The sequence below is a fragment of the Arachis duranensis genome, chromosome 7, assembly GCF_000817695.3.
Source record: "Arachis duranensis cultivar V14167 chromosome 7, aradu.V14167.gnm2.J7QH, whole genome shotgun sequence".
Taxonomy (NCBI): Eukaryota; Viridiplantae; Streptophyta; class Magnoliopsida; order Fabales; family Fabaceae; genus Arachis; species Arachis duranensis.
Window position 1 is genome coordinate 20,619,035 of NC_029778.3, and position 21,457 is coordinate 20,640,491.

Consider the following 21,457-nt stretch of genomic DNA (forward strand, 5'->3'; position numbering starts at 1 on the left):
GTTCTATTTGTGTTTCTAACGTTTAAATCGTCCTATATGCATTCCTAACGTTTGTAAAAGTGATTCAAAATATTATTCTGCTGTCAATTACACATCATGAGCTTTAATTGGAGTTCTAAAAATGTCTTCTTGAAATTAGAATACAAATGTTTGGGTCAGAATTGATGATCCACTCCAAAAAATAACTCATTAAAAGTTGACACTAATCTTTGTAATATTTACATAATTCACTTTTTTAGGGACATAATTGAACTTGAACACAAATTTTGGGTATAATATTAAAATTGAATACATTCAAGTGAGATTTAATTGAAAATGAATATATTCAAATAAAAATAATTTGACGTACTAGTATAATTAATGGAAGAATAATATTGAATTATTTTTATAAATATTAAAAAAATAAATAGAACAATTTAAATATTAAAAACACAAAAAAATTTATTCCAAATATTAGAAACAAAAATAATACTTTAATCTAAAAAAATATTTAGGAAGATAAAGTAAGTTTTTAATTATTATTTAAAAAAGGCTATTAGCGGAAAAGCAAAAAATAGAGCAAATTGGGAATTTGTGCAAGGGAAGAGAGAGGGAACAAACCAAAGAAGTGAAAAAAAAAAACCCCAACTAGTTGTGTTTGCCAGCATCAGCTGCAAGGAAGGAGCTGCAACAAGCTCGCACACACACGACTCAATACAACACAACACAAGACAAGTTTACAGACTTACAGTACCAATCGCACAGAAGCAACAAGAAACAGTTTAGAATGGGAAGGCAAAAAGGTGAAGCCGCAAGAACCAAGGCACGCCCTTCTAGCAGCAGGTTCAGTCTCCTTCTCTCTCTCTCTCTCTCTCTCTCTCTCTCTCTACCAATAATCAATTTATTTATTTCTTTTTTTATTATTTTTATCTTTCTTGCAGTCTTGCCGCGTCGCTCTTGACGTCGACTTCTTCTTCCTCCGCCGCCGCAGCCGCAGCCGCCGTCGGATTCGGTGGTTATGTCGGCAGTTCACGCCTTGACCCTTCTCCTTCTACCGACGAGTCTCTCCCATTTCCCGTATGTCCCTACGGATTCTTTCTCTCTCTTTATTTAGCATTCTAGATTCTTAACTGTACGAGCTGAGTTTGAATTAACCATGATTGTTTTGTGTATATCAAATAAGCATATTGCTATTGTGATTAATGTTAGTAGCTTTAATCTCAGTTATTAATCAATGATCAGGCTCCTCTGAAGTGTGTACTTTAAAGAGTAAAGTGTAATGTTTGAACTGTCGATTTAAAAAATTTAATGGCACAGAATACATGATTGGTTGTGCATGATCTTATGTCTAATTATATCTCGAAAATTCAATTTTCCATCAATGGTTTTAGTTTTCCCATCAATGGTTTAAATGTCACCCTTTACCTTCTACACTTTAGAGGATCCAAGTTTCTTGGTTGGGTCATGACCATTCTCTTAATGAAATAACGTTGTCATTAATGCTTTATACCTTTCTTTAATATGTAAATTGTTTTTGTCTTGATATGCAGGATGTAGATAGCGAAATCGCGGTGCACTTGAAGAGGCTAGGCAGGAAGGATCCCACTACTAAGGTAATTTTTGGATCAACTTGGGGTACTATTTGATGACAATGTCATGTGAGCTAGTTATGATATTCTTTGTGCATCTTTTGGTGCACCTTGTCCTGTTCCTCTTTGAGCTTGCAACTTTCCAGCTTTATGAATTAGCCAATCATAGATGATGAAAAATAAAGCATGCTTAAAGGGTAATGGAACTGTATAGATTTTGATTTTTGTTCCCTTTAAAGATGATGGTGCCACTGCCACTTGTGTATATTACTATTTTGCTATCTGTTGTTGAGATGCTTCTAATTTGGCTTAATGATTTATTCACTGTCTCCAGTGATCATTGTGGTTGGTCTGGTCATGAATCTATTCTTATGTTATATGGTGCCAGTATCTCATTGATTTTGCTGTTTTTGCCCTTTATATGTCCCCCTTTTTATTTTTATTCTTTATTTGCAGCTTAAGGCGTTGGGAGCTTTATCTGTGCTGCTTCAACAAAAATCTGCAAAGGACGTTCTTCTAATTGTTCCTCAATGGGTATGCAATTTTAATATGATGATAATTCATTTGTGCCATCAAATGGCTTTATGACCTTACTAATTAAAAATGATAAATGTGCTCATCTCATGTGTCAAAGACACTTATTTTGATATCATGTTATGTAAATTGCTCTTATGTAGGCATTTGAATATAAAAAGCTATTGATGGACTACAATAGGGAGGTTCGGCGGGCCACTCATGATACAATGACCACTCTCGTTGTCTCTATTGGGTTAGAACTTTTTCCAGGCACATCTTGCTTTTTCTACTGTATAACTTTATGCTATCTGAATGCTTGCAAGTTTGAAAAATATATTGGTATTTTTTACCCTTCTTAAGTAATATTACTGTAAGTTATTTTCACACTTCATTGCTGGATGTTAGTAGGTGTGATACTCACTGAACTTCTAGTTTTAATTCTGCCATTTGAATGCTTTCATCAATAGCTTCTGAGAAGCCAAACATCTATGTAGTCTACCAACATCTACAAAAGCTTTTCTGACTAGGTGGGAGCTTTTAGTAACCAGATATCCTTTTATTTAGGTGTACCCAGCATCTAAATTTTATTTGAAAGAATTTTATTGTTAGTTATTTATTTGTGTTATATGTCCATTAATACATCTGAATATGCTGGAATGGATATCCTTTTCTTTAGGTGTACCCAACAACAAAAGTTTTTTTGAATGAATTTCATTGTTAGTTATTTATTTATATTATTTGTCCATCAATACCTGATCCTTATCTGAATATGCTGGAGTGGACAACATTCACATAGAGATTTTATATTTGACTTCTCACCCCTTTCTCAGGAGAGATTTGGCTCCACATCTGAAGACTTTGATGGGACCATGGTGGTTTGCGCAATTTGATCCAGCCTATGAAGTTTCTCAGGCAGCAAAAAGGTCTTTGCAGGTTTGCTACATTGGTTTTTATCTAACTACTGTTTGTTTTAAATGATCCCATTTCATTGTTGGAAGTAGAAAAGATTAGCTATATTTTTTATGAATCTGTTGCTTGTTTCATTCATGCATGTGGTTTCAACTTCGTTCTGTGGGTAACACAAATGATCTGTCGAATATTTACTTGAGTATTATTTGTAGAAGGATTAATGGCTAGCTATTGCTCAGAACTTCTAGTGTTCACTTTAATTTTTATATTACAGTTTTTGTGGAATTGAGGAGGGAGCCACAATGAGAATCTTCCTCTATGATTAGTGATTTTACATTAGAAAAGACTCAACTCCTTTTGATTTTCCAGTTGATTGATATATTCATTAAATTCTAGATTGTAGTTCTTGTTTTGGTTGAAATATAAAATCTTTTATTTGTTTATTTTTCCCCTCCACTGCTCTCAGATGAAGTTCTATGATGGAGGAAAGGTTTTCTGGATAGTAGTGTCACGGTCATATACTCTAACCTGTAAAGTTGCACTTAACTTTGTAAAGTCCTCATATATATGTAAAAGATATTTATGAACTATGGCTTGGTGTTCAAAATGATTTGCAATGATCCTCAATTATGTTTTGTGATATATATGGTTGATTCTTTGTTTAATTTTGGCAGGCAGCCTTCCCCGCACACGAAAAAAGACTTGATGCTTTGATTTTATGCACAACAGAGATATTCATGTATTTAGAAGAAAACCTAAAACTCACACCACAAAATTTATCTGACAAGGCTGTAGCTTCGGATGAGTTGGAAGAGATTTACCAGCAGGTGTATAGCAAAAATCACCTTTCTATATATAAAACATTTTAAGTTGAACTTTCAGTTTTATTGATTAACACTGCTTCATCTTTTTTATTGACTAGGATAGATAGTATCCTGAATTGTAAATGGTAAGGATGTAAGTCCCCTTTTTGGCATAGCAGGTTCTAGATAAGTGTTTTCTTGGGTATGTTTTTGAAAAAAATTTAAAATAACAGTGGACACCTTCACTTCAGACTTGTTTTCTATTTTGCTTCCATGGTATGTTTGGATATACAATTAGAATCTGTTTATATGCAGAGACCTATTTTGGTGTTTTTGAGATTATCTTGTGTTCAAATTAGTCAGATTATCCGGAAGCCATAGAAATCATCACGGAGAGAGGATTTACCTGGAACCAGGATTTGATTTCATTGAACATCCAAAATACAATGCATCTCTGCTTTGTCAATCCAGTCATAAATTGTAAAAGCCATATTTATTCTATATCTTTACCTGTTTAACACCCTTAATCTGATGCAAAATCCTTAAAAGGCACTGATAAATAGATAAGAGGAGTATTTCACTTATTATGCATCAATATATTCTGGGTCTGTTAATATTCGTCCAAAGTAATGAATGGTTGACGATATAAGTACATCCTGATGCGTCTAGAAGTTTTATCCTCTTGGAGTGATTTATTATTTTTTTTAAACTAGAAACCCATGTTGATGACTCACAAGAACTGAGTATATGTGCCTGTAGCCCCAACTAAATTGTACCTGATTTGAGTGGCACATACTTATTGTTTTCTTTTCATCCCCTTTTCTGCACCATTCTTACTATTATTACTGTTATCTCACCTGTTTTCTTTTACTTTGCAGTTTGGATATTCAGTATTTTCAGTATTTTACATATTTGAATTTTCTTTGTTAGACCATTAATTTTTATTTCCTGAGGCTTCTCCATTTTGGTTTTACAGGTGCAAAGGCCAGGGTGACTGCTGTTTCTTTTGCTGAAAAGCTATTAATGGATCATAAAAATTTTCTAGACTTCCTAAAGTCACAAAGACCTGCTATCCGATCAGCTACTTATAACTTGTTGAAGAGCTTAATAAAAAATATACCACAGGTGATTAATGATGGAAATATAAAAACTCTTGCCACTGCAATTCTTGGTGCTTTCAATGAGAAGGAGACAACTTGTCATCGCTCAATGTGGGATGTAATATTACTTTTCTCTAGAGGATTCCCTGATGGTTGGACCTCCATGAATGTTCAGAAAGGCATACTGAATCCATTTTGGAATTTTCTTAGAAATGGGTGCTTTGGTTCCCAGCAGATTTCATATCCAGCTTTGGTTTTATTCTTGGATAGTGTGCCTCCTAAGTCTATAGAAGGGGATAAATTTTTTCCCGAGTTTTTCAAGAACTTGTGGATAGGAAAAAGAACTTCTCTATCTACAGATAGAACAGCATTTTTCCAGGCTTTCAAAGAATGTTTTCTTTGGTCACTGAAAAATGCGTCAAGGTACAAATTATCCCATTCATTGTGGCCATCTGCATTTAGAAGATATATTCATTTTTGTGCCTGTCCCTGGCCCTCACTTTAACAAAAAAAGGAATATTGATGCAATAATTTCTTTCTGTAACCCAACTCTCTTCTGTTTGTATCAGATTTAATGATGGAGTGGACTCAATCAGGAATTTCCAAATCACTCTTGTTGATAAAGTCCTAGTAAAGCATTTATGGCAGGATTTCCTTACAGCTGGAAACATGGAAGCTTATGACATAATCAATTCAGGAAAAGCTGCAGATTCATCTGAGGAAACTCTTAACAAGAAGACAGTGCTGAATACGAAGGATCCAATGCCCTATTTGCAAGAGTTGGGAAAAAGCCTTATTGAAATCCTTTCAGGAATTTATGTGTTAGATAGGAATTTTATGACTGTTTTTGTTGTGGAACTTGAAAAGAATTACATGGGCATTCTTCAGCAAGCAAGTAATGTGGAGCTCATTGAACGGATCATCTTGTTCATGTCATTGCTGGAGCAACATGCAGTGGTCAAAGGTGCAAGTTGGCCGTTGGTCTATATTGTTGGACCATTGTTGGCAAAGTCTTTCTCGATTATTAGATCATCTGTAAGTTGATATTAGTAACTTGTGGCTCTTTATGTGGTCTTCTCTTACTTTTTTAAATTCATTTATATATGTTTGCTAGTGAAAACTAAAATATACGTTGAAGTTATTCTCTATTTTTTGTTTTAAAATCCTCCTCCTCTCTCTCTCTCTCCGTCTCTCTCTCTCTCTCTCTCTCTCTCTCTCTCTCTCTCACTAAAACAATATTGCCATTGTTGTTGACCCGTTAAAAATAGGGGTTAAAAAGTTGCATAGGATTTTGGAATTGTTAAGTTATTAGATTTCTATGGGATCACTTCATGAAGAAAAAATGTTTTCTCCCAATACTCCTGAACTCACTTTGCTTTAATATATCAGGATACTCCATGTACTGTGGGACTTCTATCTGTTCCTGTCTCCATATTTGGACCACAAAAGATAGTCCAAGAAGTTTTTATTCAAAACAGAGGGTACTGTTCTAGTCAGCTTTCAAATGATGAATTGGAAGCTGAGGATTTTATGCAAATCTTCAAGAGTATTTTTGTTCCTTGGTGTCTACAGGAAAATAAAACCTCTACCAAAGCCAGACTGGATTTGTTGTTGGCACTACTAGATGATGAATATTTTTCTGAACAATGGTCTTTCATTATCGACTATGTTGTTAACCGAAGTTCTCCTGGATGCCAACCTGGGGTGGTGGATGCCACCCATGCTGCAATGTTGGCTATGCTCCTTGAAAAAGCAAGGAATGAGATTATGAATAGGAAAAAGAGAGATTATTCAGGTCATAAAAAGGGCACTCATGCTGAAGATTGGCATCATGAACACCTGGAATCATTTGCTATTTCTATTTGCCGTTCTTTGCCTCCTTTTAGTGCTTCTCATGTGCAATTTATGTGGTAAGTCAGTTATTCAATCTGAAGCATGTTGTCGTAAAATACATTATAAGTTTACTTGTTAAATAAGACGAAATGATCCAATAACGTGACTATTACATTATAAGTATTTTCCATATATAAAGTAAGATAGTCTTATGTGTTGAAGTGGTTCAACCTTGTGTCCTTTTATCGGTTTTTAGGGGATGAGGAATAAGGGGAAGTGACAAATTGAACTGGTGGAGTCTTTTGTTTTCTTGCCTCTTGAGTGGATGAAGGATTTTGTGGTGATGACATGGCAGCTTATACTTTTCATCTTCCATGCATTGTTGATTTTACAAAATGCATGTGAAGTCTATATTTATTGTGCTCTTATTGTATTTCAAATGCCTGTAAAAGAGAAATATAAGATTGATAATATCATTGACTCTTTGATCTCATATCTTTTGCAGCTCTCTTATTGGTGGTTCGACAGAAGGAAATTCTACAGCTTTTCTGTCGAGAAGTTCATCGATTCTCATCTACAAGGACATCCTCCGGAAATTAATAAGTTTTATTCAGGTTTCACCTTTTCTTTGGGTACAGAATACAGCTTCTGTGTTAAGCGATGATGCAAAGTTATGTGTGGAAGATGATAGTTCTCTCAACATTGTTGAGATTGCTAAGTTTGCTCTCGAGATACTTGATGGTAGTTTCTTTTGCCTAAAGACACTTGATGGGGAAAGTGGACTTGTATCAGGAGTTCTGTCTGCAATCTTTGTCATTGAATGGGAGTCTAATTTAATTAAAGCTCTTGATGATTCGCTTGATGACAAATCAATGATTAAAACGAAAGCCAGGTTGTCATTTGGTGAAATTGTGTGCGCTTTTCGCAATAAGTTAAATGTTCAATTTATGAAAAGCCTTTGCTTAGATAGCCGCAAGAGGTTGTTGAATATCTTAATTCAATCAGCAAGGTCTGCAGTTTTTGTTGAAGACGAACTAATAAATGAGAGAATCATATCATTGTGCTTTACCTGGGTGCTTCAAATTCTTGAGTACGTCTGTTTGAATGAAGATGAGGAACAAACTCTGCTACATCTGCTGCTTAGCAAGGGTGAAATGTGGCCTGTGTTTGTGGTTCCAAGTTTCAGCTTGACAAAGGTATTGGAATATTTGATTAATGGTACTCTCTATTATGTCAGTGTTATCTTTTTTTATTTTTTATTTTTTAGATCTGTACTGTTTTAGATGGTGGACCTTGACCACATGCTTCTGTTACTTTGTTTATCTCCATTTCTGGGGTATAAGATTGCATTAATCTACCATCCTTAAGAAACCTCATGTGCTGGGCCACCCATTCATATTTACTAATGTTTGCATTATAGAATGAATTGTATGTGTTACTGGTCTATTTTTCTAGACATATTGGTGGTGCAATGCATTGTAAGTCACATTTGGTTGGACATAGGCTTCACCATGGAGACAACCCATGATATTTATTAATTCATCTCGAATGTTTTTCAGTGCTTTTCATCTGTTAATTGGCAAACTTTATATTTAAGTGCTCAAATAATTATTAATTGCTTGTACCAAAAGGTGCTGCATGCATTGATGAATTTAACTGTGTATAGGGAACTATGTGGTTTGAACATATAGCAAAAGTTAAGCCCAATATACAATGAAAATTTGACCACCAATTATACCAAATGCAGGCTTCAGGACATCAGAAGTTTGTAGCATTAATTGACAAGTTAATCACGACGATTGGGATTGATAAGTTTATCCTGGGATATTCAGTGCACAAGCAATCTACACTTGAAGTAAGTCAAGAGGGTGCCTCTCCTGCTTGTCTAGCTGCTGAAATACTATGTACATGGAGATGGCCAGGGAACAGTGCTGTGTATTCTTTCTTACCTTCACTTGCTGCATATGCCAAAAGAAGTATTTCTCCCCAGGCAAGCCTGTTAGATGAAACATTGAGTATCTTGCTTGATGGCGCTCTTGTTTATGGATGCAATGATACAAAGAGTTATGTTACTATGTGGCCAGTACCAGTTGATGAAGTGGAAGGCATTCAAGCACCATTCTTAAGAGCTCTTGTTGCCTTTCTGTCTACTTTGTTCAAAGAGAAGATATGGGGGGCAGAGAAGGCATTGAGTCTACTTGAGCTCCTTGTAAATAAGCTTTTCATTGGTGAAGCTGTTAATACAAATTGTCTTAACATTCTTCCTTTGCTTATAAGTATACTTCTAGAACCATTGTACAATGATATGGAGCCTGGCAGAGATGCTCAACCTTGTTCTTCAGAAGAAAATTTTGTCCAAAATACTATGATAGACTGGCTGGAGAGGACTCTAAAGCTCCCACCTTTGGTCACGTGGAAAACAGGACAAGGTGAATTCCTTTTCCTTCCAATCTATAAACACACATTAGTTCAAATCTCTTTAAGAGACTTTATATTTGGCAGGACAGGGTTAAACAAAAGTTATACATTTGTTTTGTGCATAAATGCATCTATGGGCTTGTGCAATTTTTAATTGCTCCGAATAATTTTTATCCCGAATGAAAAAACTTAGTACCAGAATTAAATACATGTTTCTGATGAAAATGTTCATGACTCCTGCAGATATGGAAAATTGGCTTCAGTTGGTTATAGCATGTTACCCATTCAGTGCAATAGGTGGTCCTCAAGCGATAAAGCCAGCAAGAAGTGTCAGCCCTGATGAGAGGAAACTTTTGTATGAATTATTCCAGAAGCAAAGGAATGTTGCTGGTGAATCTGCATTTGTCAACCAGCTTCCAGTGGTCCAGATGCTGCTATCAGAACTAATGGTTGTTTCAGTAGGCTATTGCTTGAATGAATTTAGTGATGAAGATTGGGACTTCCTGTTTTCTAACCTAAGGTCTTGGATTCAATCAACAGTCGTTAAGATGGAGGATGTAGCTGAAAATGTAAATGGTCTTGTTGACAGTTCATCGGATAATTTAGATCTGATGTATAAGAAAATTGAGGAAGCAGTTTTGATTTCAGATCCATTTCCTATAAAGATTTGTGAAAATGCTCTGTTGTCATTTTCACTTCTCCTTAAGCAGTGTAAACTTCAACAAGCTGAAGAAGGAGATAATTTGAATACAATGAAATCCGAAAAATTGGAATCTGTTAAAGATCGAATTTTAGAGGGTATCCTTCGCCTATTATTTTGTACTGGCATTTCTGAGGCTATTGTAAATGCATGTTTCAAAGAAGCTGCATCAGTTATTGCATCATCACGTGTTGAATACACCTACTTCTGGGAATTGGTAGCTTCTTGTGTTATTAACTCCTCATCACAAGCTAGGGATAGAGCTGTGAAATCAGTGGAATTTTGGGGATTAAGTGAAGGTCCCATTAGCTCGTTGTATGCTATACTTTTCACTTCGAAGCTAATTCCTTTATTGCAGTTTGCTGCATATTTTGTTCTTTCAAATGAGCCCGTTATAAGCATGGCTGTCGTCGAAGATAATGTTAGTAACTCAGATATGTACACGGGTAGTGACCAGGAATTAACAATAGAAGAAAAGGTCCATTTGAAACAGGAAATATCTTCCATGGTTGAGAAGGCACCTTTTGAGGTTCTTGAAATGGACTTACTTGCACAGCAACGAGTAAGGACACTTAGCTTTATATGTGAAGCATTTCTTTTTAATGTCTATTTATAGGTTTACTTGGGTTTTCCATTTCATCTCTGATATTCACTCCATCCAACAAAATCTGCAGGTAAACCTCTTCCTTGCTTGGTCAATGTTGATATCACATCTATGTTCATTGCCTTCATCATCATCTTTGAGGGAGAGACTGATCCAGTACATACAAGACTCTGCTACTTCAGTTATCTTAGATTGTCTTTTTCAGCATATTCCTCTAGATATTTCCATGATTCAGAGTTTGAAAAAGAAAGATGCAGAGCTTTCTGGTGGTTTATCAGAAGCTGCAAGTGCTGCCACCCGTGCCATAACAACTGGTTCGTTGTTTACTTCTGTGGAATCTCTCTGGCCTGTTGAATTGGTGAAAATTTCATCTCTTGCTGGTGCAATGTATGGATTGATGCTTCGTGTTCTTCCTGCATATGTACGTGGTTGGTTCAGTGATTTGCGTGATCGTAACACTTCAGCTGCTATTGAATCCTTTACGAGGACTTGCTGTAGCCCTCCTCTCATTGCAAATGAATTGTCATTGGTATGCTTTAGTTTCTTCTCCACAAAAAGTAGCCTGCTGTGTGATGATTTGCTTTTATTTTGATGATAGAAAAGCTTCTGTTAACTAAGTGTAGAAACTCCTTTGCCCTGTGTCACATGATATAATCAACACGTTTGTTATAAGAAATAAATGATAGGAAAGTAATACATTAGTGGAAGTGCTATAGTCAGATCACTAATGTCATATAGTCATATCCAAGTTACAAGACATGTTTTGCACGCATTATGAAGGAGCTTACTTGGGTGGATCTAAACTTCTGATTGGATATGTTTTAGGGTACAATTCGGAATCTGATTTTTTGCTTTGAACATTTATACTTATTTGGTTAACCATGCAATTAGTTTATAAATAATCTGAGTTCTGATATATACATGTTATCTTAAATACAGATTAAGAGGGAAAACTATTCTGATGAGAATTTCTCAGTTAGTGTAAGCAAAGCAGCAAATGAGGTGGTTGCTACTTACACAAAGGATGAAACGGGAATGGATCTAGTCATTCGCCTGCCAGCATCTTATCCGCTAAGGCCTGTAGACGTTGATTGTACAAGGAGCCTAGGGATAAGTGAGACCAAGCAAAGGAAATGGTTGATGTCAATGATGCTATTTGTTCGTAATCAGGTAATTTGTTATGGACTGTGGTTAAGTTTTACATCATGTCTTTGCCTTCTGTTTATGTTGCTCTATTCTGAAAAATGCCTAGAATTACCAATTGAATTGTAGTGTGTCAAAACCTCAAATATTTTGCAATTTTATGTAGTTTGCAGGTAATTCATATATTTTTGTTGGCTACATTTTACTAGTTGTTGCTGAACTTTATACACCTTACATTGTGATATATGGTGGAAACTGAAATCAATGTATTAGTACTTATCAGAGTATATTTGCACCGAAGCTGACAATTCCTTTTCTGTTCCTGTAGAATGGAGCTTTAGCAGAAGCTATAGGAATTTGGAAGCGCAATTTCGATAAAGAATTTGAAGGTGTTGAGGAGTGCCCAATCTGTTACAGTGTCATCCACACTACCAACCACAGCCTTCCTCGCCTTGCTTGCAAGACGTGCAAACACAAATTTCATTCTGCTTGTCTTTATAAATGGTTTTCAACTTCTCACAAATCGTCTTGTCCATTGTGTCAGTCTCCATTCTGAGTTTACTACTACTGCAGTGATGAATATGACCAATTTCGCATGCTGCGTATATGGTCAGAATGTGTAGATGCCACAGAATCATCCCTTATGTTTTGACATCCGAATTATGGCTGCGCCTTGCATATGGAAACTAGTTCGCAAAGCTTATAATTTTATGAATCCAACTCCTTTCCATTAAGCTTTTCTTCAAGCAGTGTGTTGAACTCGGTGAGCCGAGGAGGAAGCTTGTCTGTGATTTTGCAGCGACAACTAACAGGGATGACATCTCTACTACTAAGGCTAGAGAAAGATATCATTCTCCCCCCTGACTTATCAGATACCATCTTTTCAAATTTCTTGTCTTGATTAGTTTTTCGCCACCACAGTAATAATAGTTTTGTTGTGTGTTGGTTATGTCTAGAATAGGGTCGGTTCCGAAACAGTGGAGGTTCTACAGAGTACAGACAATAACATTTTTGTAATCTAGAGAATGAACATGTGATCAAAGATTTGTTTGAACAAGAACAGTTGTGTATGTACATATTATTCAGTTATCTATATTCACCAATGAGCCATGGGAACTTTTTTAAGTACAAAAACTCGACCGATATAGCCTGCTATCCAATATGCATTTGCCAACACGTTTTGACCTCAAGTGAAAATAAATGGAAGCAAAAAGATGGAGAATATTTTAGCTTAATAAATCATTAGTTGACATAAGATTAGAGAGTTACAGACAGAGTTCGAAAAGGTCAAATCTTTGATGATTCTATCATACATGATTGAGTTGCGAAAACTTTTGGATAGGTATCTTACATCTGAATTGAATTCTTTTTGGTTAAAAAATCTCTTTCTAGTTGCTTTGGAACAATTAGGAGATTTTCTAGAAGTTTGCTTCTAGCGGTTAATTTGGTGGAACATTTTACACTGCTAGAAATGTTAATCACTTAATCTCTATAAATATTCACAATATTTGTATTCATCTCCTCATACTTGACCTCATCGTATTAAAGAGATACCATAAATTATGAATTATCTAGCGTCTGCCAGCTTATAATACTACATTTAAGACATGGAATCCACACCGAATTCCGGTAAAAATTGGCATATACAAACAAAATTAGATCCATACAATATGATTGACATATGACGTGTAAGGCTCAAGACCAGAATCCCTAGCGTTGTAGAGGTCATTCCGTCTGGTATTTAACCTATTCTTGCTGATATTTATGATTTATATTCATAACATCGATATAAATAAACTCATGCATTTAATTTGCCTCTTCTAATCATTGGCACTGCCCAATATAAATGGATTTAAATATAACTATTATTTCGGTTAGATGAAAAATTGAAGAATATAACACGACAAACTTTGCCAATAATAGATGATATAATGTGCGCAATGACTTCTTAATCCAATCTGAATCACTCTCCTTTAAAGTGCTCTAAAGTGAGAAAGTTAATAAGATAAAAAATTAAAAGTTTAGTCACTCTTAAATTAAGATAATAGAATTCATGGTGTAAATTACAAAATTAACAATAATTAAACGGATACTTTCTTACTGTACTAATGTTGTCATTTTAAAAAATCTTTTTTCCTCTAATCCATTCATGTACATTACAGTGTCCTTCACCTCATAGAAATATTGATTGCTTTTGTTCATGCACTTTTCCTCGAATCAAGATTGGAGTTGATTTAGTCAAATTTTAGTTTTATCAATCACTTTTAATACAAAAAATAAAAAATATACATGTATACATAAAGGTAGTACTATAATTATTTTTCTAAAAAAGAAAATATACATAAGAAATATACAACAATGCCAAAGATTATTTAACGTTTTAATATATCTATATATCTATGAAGGTTGTTCAAATGATCATCTCAGCTCCACCACAATATATATAAAACACCCCATTATTTTCTTTCATTCCCGTATCTCTCAAAAGATACATTGCTCTTGTGGTTTGGGAAAGCATTAGCAAGAAAGTTTAATAACACATTTAGCAGTTGGGATTCAAAAGCTGAAGAGAAACTGATTAACATGGTGGTGCCTGAAATAATAGAGGAAAAAGATCGCAACAAGAGAATCATCAGAGACTTATACAAAGCTATAATCTCCAAAGACGCGGACACATTGCATCTCCTTCTTGCCCCAAACTTAGAATGGTGGTTCCATGGCCCACAACGTCATCGCCACCATTTGATTCCGTTCCTAACATGCTCTTTTTCTTCAGCATCATCATCAAACCCTTTTGTTCCTCATCTAATAGAAGAGTTTGGATCAACGGTGATTATCGCTGAAGGGTACGATAAGGTGAACAACGTGTGGTGGGTGCATGCATGGACTATTACCGTTGATGGGGTCATTACTCAGATCAGAGAGTATCTCAACACTTCGGTGATTGTCACTAAGCTTAGGAAGCATTTGGATGCTGACGATGATGATGCTTGTTACTCTTCCATGGGTCATTGCGTTTGGAAGAGCAAGCTCATTGATGACTCTGTGCCTGGACTTATTCTTGCAATATAGCCCTAACTCCGCTAGGGGTTGCAGCAGCAACCCTATCCGTAGGTACCTAACCGGGCACAATTGAGCGCAGAGTGAATTGATCTGCAAAACGAACACTGTACAGATTGAAACTCAACCCTATCCTATCCGACTAATCCTCCAGCCGCGCACATACGTATATTATATAAAAAATGTGTTAGGAAAGAATGTTGAACCAAAAACTTTTTAATCACTGAACCAATATCTTTATCAAAAGTTTAACGTTTTTTTTTTATATAAAAGTCAAATCTATTTAGAGATATATAAACACAAAATTATAATTTTAAAATCTTATTAGATTATTGAATGTTATATTTTTTTTATGACCTGTAAATTAAATACCGATAGAGTTAGGGTTAGTAAGATAGGATTGAGTTTTAGTGAAAAGTCAACCTAGAGTAAGAATAAAGTTGGGTCTAAACCTTACCCTATCCATTGTCATCCTTAAACTCCACAATATTTGTATTTATTATCGTTGTGATTTCATTCAATAATTGAATTTCATATTTTTATTTATAGTATAAATTAAATCGTTTATTCGATCCAATTCAAATCGACAACCAACTAAAACTTGCTCTAATTTAAATTTAATTAGAATATGAATTAGATCGGATTGGATTTCAAATTTACTTCTCAAAACTAATCCAATCCAATTCAAATAGTATAATGTGATATAATATTATTTTTTATTATTATATTTAAAATTTTACCTATAATATATTTATTGTTATACTTTTTATCTTATTCATGTATTATTATTATTTAGTGAATATTTTATGAATTTAAAAAGGGATTTATTTATTTATTTTAATCAATCTATAATTTTATTTTTATTGATATGTTATTGTTGATTTTTTAATATACTATATATTGAGACTTGTTATATCATTGTTAATTATTTAAGATTTAATGTTGAGACTTGTTATGTGTATTCATTTTTTTAATTTACAAAACCGTCAATTTAATCAAATTCAAACCGCTTAAAATTGGATTGAATTGTTTAGAGAAAATTATCCAATTCAAATCGTACCGTAAATAAAATTAGTATTCGAATCAAATGAGTTTTTGACTCTTAAATTGATCCAAATTGCACTGTAAACACTCCTATTTCTATTTGAAAAAAAGTCATGTTCAGGTATTTAGCAAAATGAATAGAAAAAAAATGTTATATGTATTCCAAAATAACCATTAAAATTATGTATGTACATATATGTTATTTAATTTTTTTAATATAGATTTTATATCTTAACATATATTTTCACTTAAAAAAATTATGGTTAAAACAACGATTTTTGAATGTAATTACGGTGATTTGAACGGTTATTATATCCAAAAATAGCATTTTCAAAAAACGACGTAATCCAAAGCACATTCTAGTGGTTTTAAATGGCAATTAAAAAATTTACGTTTTTACCTTTATAAAATAATAGCTTATCCTTTTAAAAATGGTAGTTTTTAACCGTCCTTTTTACTTAAACAAAATGACAGTTTATGCCTTTAAAATGGCGATTTTTAAATGCCATTTTTACCTTATTATAATTATAGCTTTTTTTGTCTTTTAAAGTCATTTAGATCGTATTAAAATAATTATTTTTTATTTGAAGTTCCATTTTTGAAATTCAAAACATTAAAATTTTGTAATAACAAAAAATATCATAAACCAAACATCATAATATTTTTAATTCATTCATAATCATCGAAAATCAAAAGTCATAACTAATAAACAAAGCATCAAATATATCATGATTTTTTAGTTATACATATCTAAATATATGGTCCTTAACACATAATATTTCATCATGCGAGATTACGGTTTCTTGTTGCTTACTCCGAAAGGTCTACTTCTAATTCTTTTGACAATGGAATCTCACTCTCTTGATCTAATCCTTACTACTAGGGGTGGCAAACGGGCCAAAATTCATTGGGTCGGCCTACATAACCCGCCAAAAAAGGCGGGTTGGGCTAGAAATTTAAAACTGCCAAACTTAAAAAACCCGCCTAACCCACACCGCCTAATCCGTGGGCTTTGGCGGGCTTTAGTAGGACAGGCTTTTGCAACGGGCCAGGCATTTTTTTTGTCAGGGACCTTTTTTTTACAAATTTCTATGATATTATTGATCTACAAGATGATGAAGATGATAATTGAGATGTTCTAAGTTATATTTTGGATTATGTTTTATGTTTGATTGATTATAAACTTGAAGATATTTAATTATATATTTTAGACAATGTTTGTTTTGCTTTGGACAATGTTGGTTTTATTATTTTGTTTTTAAAAACTTGGTTTATGATTATATTTACTACATATTTATAATTATAAAGACTTTAATGTTTGTGAATTTAGAAATTATAATTTTTTGTCTTTAGAAATTATAATTTTATTGAAATGGTTGTGAAATTATTAGAGTGAACTGCCATCCCAGTCCCTGTCCATATTCGCGAATGACAAAACGACCATTCAAAATAAAAATGATCCACATCGGCCCTTGTCCACTACTTCCGTAACACAACGCGGTCCTCGTGGGTATTTCTCTGTCAACTCCAAACAAAAAATGCTGACATGTCACAATAACTTTGTGTGCTGGCATATGTCGCTGCTGATGTGGATGTCTGTTACATATGTGGACAATGTGAAATAGTCAGAGGTTTAGTTGTCCTGATCCACGTCCACAAAAAAACGTCGTCGTTTCCATCAAATGCGACCTTTCATACGTATTTCACACTTTGGATTTTCATAATACCCCTTCATTCGCCCCAAAGAATTACTAGAAAACCCTAAGAGAGAACATTCTTCACCACGGAGACCATTGTTGACCTCAGAGAGCTAGAGGCTCACGCTGACGTTGCTGCTGACGAGTGTGCTAATGACATTGTTGTTGATGGAGGTTGGACGGCGCTTGGAGGAGTCCACTAATAGTGCTTTGCACAGTTGAAGTTAGTTCAGTTCTCCATGTGCCTCTTTATCTCTTGTGCTTTGTGTTGTCCTGTTAATTGATTTTGATACACTACCATTGATATCTGAAACCCATTTGTAGTCTTGGAAAAAGAAAACATAAAATATGAATAATGCTGATATAATTTTTTTTATAATCAAAGTAGAAAGTATTAGTCTATAACACATTAGGAAACTAGAAACAGATTTCAATAATTTGGTCTTGTATAAAAATAGAGAAAATTAATTTTTTTAACCTGTGTTGTATATGTGTGTCATTAAGTGTGTGTGTTAATATGGAAAAAAATTTGTTTTAATATGAAAAAAATTTAGTTACTTTTGTGTTTTAATATGAAAAAATTTTTGGAAGAGATTCAGAGGGTGGTCTCTACTACTTACATGGTAAAGTGAAGAGATTTCTCCTAATAGAATTAGATTATGTTAACTTTTTTTTATTTGGTGGCATTGTTTAAGAAATTAGGATATTTGGGGTATAAGATATTATGGCTTGATATGACAACACCTACCATAGAGTCTAGTCTTCATGCAATTAAAGGAGATGAGGAGATGAATCAAATGAGAAAAAATAAGCTGATGAATAGGGACACAGATAAATTCTATATTTATTTTGATCACGAAGTTGATATGCCTGAAGTAGTTGGAGAAGATTTAGCTGAGAAAACTATAGTAGTTAGTTCTTTATCATCATCTGATGATGACGGATATGAGACTACAGAGGATGAACCATACAAGTCTCCTCCTCCTGAATATGAGACAGATGATAGTAGTAGTAATGGAGAAAAATTATATAAGAAGAAGAGAGTGTCAAAAAAGTCAGTGATAAGTAAGAAGAAAATGACTGATAAGGCTGCTGGTTATGAAACAGATGACAAGAGTAATGATGAAAAAAATTTGGGAGTATCACTTAAGAAGAAGAGTGGTTGTAACAAAGCTCCTTTAACTAGTAGTATGCCAAAGCTGACACCAAAGACTGCTAAGAAGAGGGCAAGCAAAAAATACTCAGGTATTAAAAGGAGGCATATCTTAGTTTTATTTTTCATCATAGCTTACTAATCTGATTGATTCACAGTACTAATGTATTATTGTTGTTAACTGTTTTGAATTATGCATGAAGGGTTTGAAGTTGGCACTGAAAGAAGTAATGCCCAATGCACACTATAAAAACTGTGTGCTTCATATTAAAAAAAAACTTTATCAAGCACTTCAAGGATCAACAGACTAAGTCAATGGTGGAGGAATGTGCAAGGTGCACTACAATGCAAGAATTTCGCAAGTGCAATGGAGAAACTGAATCAAGTCAACTTGGGAGCCTGGGAGTATCTTCAACTATTTGAGCTGACAGTGTGGACAAAGGTCTACTTTAGCCACGGATCCAAGGTGGATAATATTACAAACAACATATGTGAGGTGTGGAATGCGAAAATTTTGGAATACAGGAGAAACTAATTCTGACCATGTGTGAAGATCTCAAATGCTACCTAATGAAAAAAATGGCCACCCACAAGAAAAAATTAAAGGCTCATTTTGGTCAGTTAGCCCCAGTCCAACAGAAAAGATTAGATGAGTTTATCAAGCCTAGAGCTAATAAATAGAGAGCCATTTGGGTTGGGGACAATGACAGGATCCTATTTGAGGTTCATAGAGGAAGTCACAAGATTAGAGTAAATCTATTTCGAAAAACATGTAGCTGCAACGTTTGGCAGTTAACTAGTAGACCATCTTTTTTTCCAAGTTATGTGTTGTTATAGGTTCTTATTCTTTATATCTCTATTGTCCTAATGTCTGTGATTTTTAGGAATGTCTTGCATGTATGCAGTTGCAGCCATGTACAAAATTGGGTTGAAGCCAGAAGATTTTTTGCATCAGTGGCTGACTATGGATGATATAAGGTCTACTTACAAATGCATACCAACAAAGCTAGGAAGACACTTCAAGTGACATGTAGCAAATGTCAAGAGACTGGGCATTATTATAAGACATGTAAAAATTTTTCAAAGACTTCTAACTGGACACCAATGACTAAGAATGAGAGAGGGGCACGGCCAAGCAAGGAAAGGACTTACAGATTCATATTGTAACCAATGACTCAAGCCAGAACATTGCACAGGTAATCTTAGGGTTTGATTAGGCATACTATACATATTATTAAGGTGTGAAGTGTCTTCGAATTTAATTGTCAGGGTTCGAATTGTCCTAAAACAATTTTTTGTACATGTGCCTAGGATCAACCACATGGGGAAAAAATACTGGCGTAGCTGCCATGAATCCTTTGGTAACTTGATTAAAAACTGAATTGATTTGCATATGATTAGTATTTATTATTAACTATAATTTTCTTGTGTTGGGTTAGAAAAAGAAAAGAAAAATAAGAAGCAACCTAAAACTCTTTGAAAAAAGAATTCTTCAGAGGCTCAAGAGCAAAGGAATGAGATACCGCTGTCACAAACTGCACCCCAGGAAAAAGAGGTAAATTTGATCAAATTTACAGCTATAATTATTCAACATATTTAAATGTGTCATTGTTTTACTTTCTTGTTTCAGGCTGTAACTGATTTAATCAACTTGAATCAGCCACCACCACAGTCTAACATTACACCTCAACTCAATCAGACTCAAAGGATGAAACACCCTGTTGTTAGGCCCCTAATTTCTTCCACATCTGGTCCATCAATGATTATACAATCTGCTCCACCAATAATGGATTTTTTAGACCCTGTTTTCACCAAACTAAGATGAGCATCCCAAGGTAGCAACTACCAATGTTTTCCTTAAATAAAGACAGAGTGACATTTTTGTTGAGACAATGGCTGCAGCAAGTTTTGGGACTGCTTCAAGGCTCTTCAAGTTTATCCCTACTCCTGGATTCAACCCTCCTAGAAAGAGATAATCCAAGTAGTGATAGGACGCTCTTTTTTGGAAATATTTTTTTGTGTTAATTTGGTTAGGATAAACAATGTTTGCTTAATGTTGTTGACAAGTTTAGGCCCCTAATGGACCTCTAGTAGTTTATTTTGGATCCTACTTTTTCTAAGGGTTATATATTGCCCCTATTTTTGTTGCTATAATATGAAAACATGCTTTTTTTAAAGGGTTATATGCTGTCCTTTTTGTTATATTACTTTCAACATCATGTGGTTGTTTTACTGTAGACCTTTAATATAATATAATATAAGACATATGTTTGGTTTACATTACTTTGTCTACTGTCAATTTCGCTTAGATAGAAAATAACATTCATCATAATAAAAATATGTCATCTTCATTCCCTCAAAAACATAATTATACATCATGATAACATAGTGTCAAGATAAATTGGCATAATAAGCATCTAACCAAATACCCTAAAGATATTTGCCATAACAATTCCACAGAAAAAAGCAACAATTAGGACTAAAAAACTAAAGAACCTATGACCACTCTTCACATTTGTATAATTCTTAGCTTGCAATTCTAAATCGGTTACTCTGCACTCTAGTTCCTTCACTTTCCACCAAACAACTCAATGACAAATTCAAAATGATCTTCATTTTACTTCCAAATTTCAAACCCAAAGGACATTATGCTTTCAGCATCAAATGATGAAATATAATCATCAAGTTATTCAAAATATTTGCAGTGTAATTTTAAACTCTGTACAACATAGAAAATGGTAAGAACATGCCAGAAAAAGACAAATTAAACAAACTTAACAAAAATCCAAACTACCTTAAAGTTTGGGCAACCATAAAACAAGCTATTAGGGTTTAGCTCTGTTGAGGATAGGAATAGAATTGCCTTACTCCCACAATAGCACTGCGGAACATTGAACCTCTTCTTCTTC

General features: G+C 34.2%; 2 protein-coding genes across 2 annotated transcripts; both read left to right on the forward strand.

The window, feature by feature from the left end:
• Window positions 1-590: 590 nt before the first annotated feature.
• On the forward strand, window positions 591-12,687 carry LOC107458246 (E3 ubiquitin-protein ligase listerin). The gene is given in 16 exon segments (XM_052251866.1): window positions 591-822; window positions 921-1,056; window positions 1,530-1,592; window positions 2,025-2,102; window positions 2,246-2,337; window positions 2,915-3,017; window positions 3,668-3,923; window positions 4,773-5,319; window positions 5,466-5,931; window positions 6,286-6,806; window positions 7,235-7,925; window positions 8,477-9,158; window positions 9,391-10,409; window positions 10,522-10,980; window positions 11,391-11,621; window positions 11,923-12,687. Coding segments are annotated over 16 exon segments (5,628 nt in total). The 5' UTR covers window positions 591-766; the 3' UTR covers window positions 12,151-12,687.
• Window positions 12,688-14,177: 1,490 nt separating this feature from the next.
• On the forward strand, window positions 14,178-14,666 carry LOC107458230 (wound-induced protein 1-like). The gene has a single exon (XM_016076427.3). It carries the CDS (start codon window positions 14,178-14,180, stop codon window positions 14,664-14,666), a length of 489 nt encoding a protein of 162 aa, XP_015931913.1.
• Window positions 14,667-21,457: the final 6,791 nt, after the last annotated feature.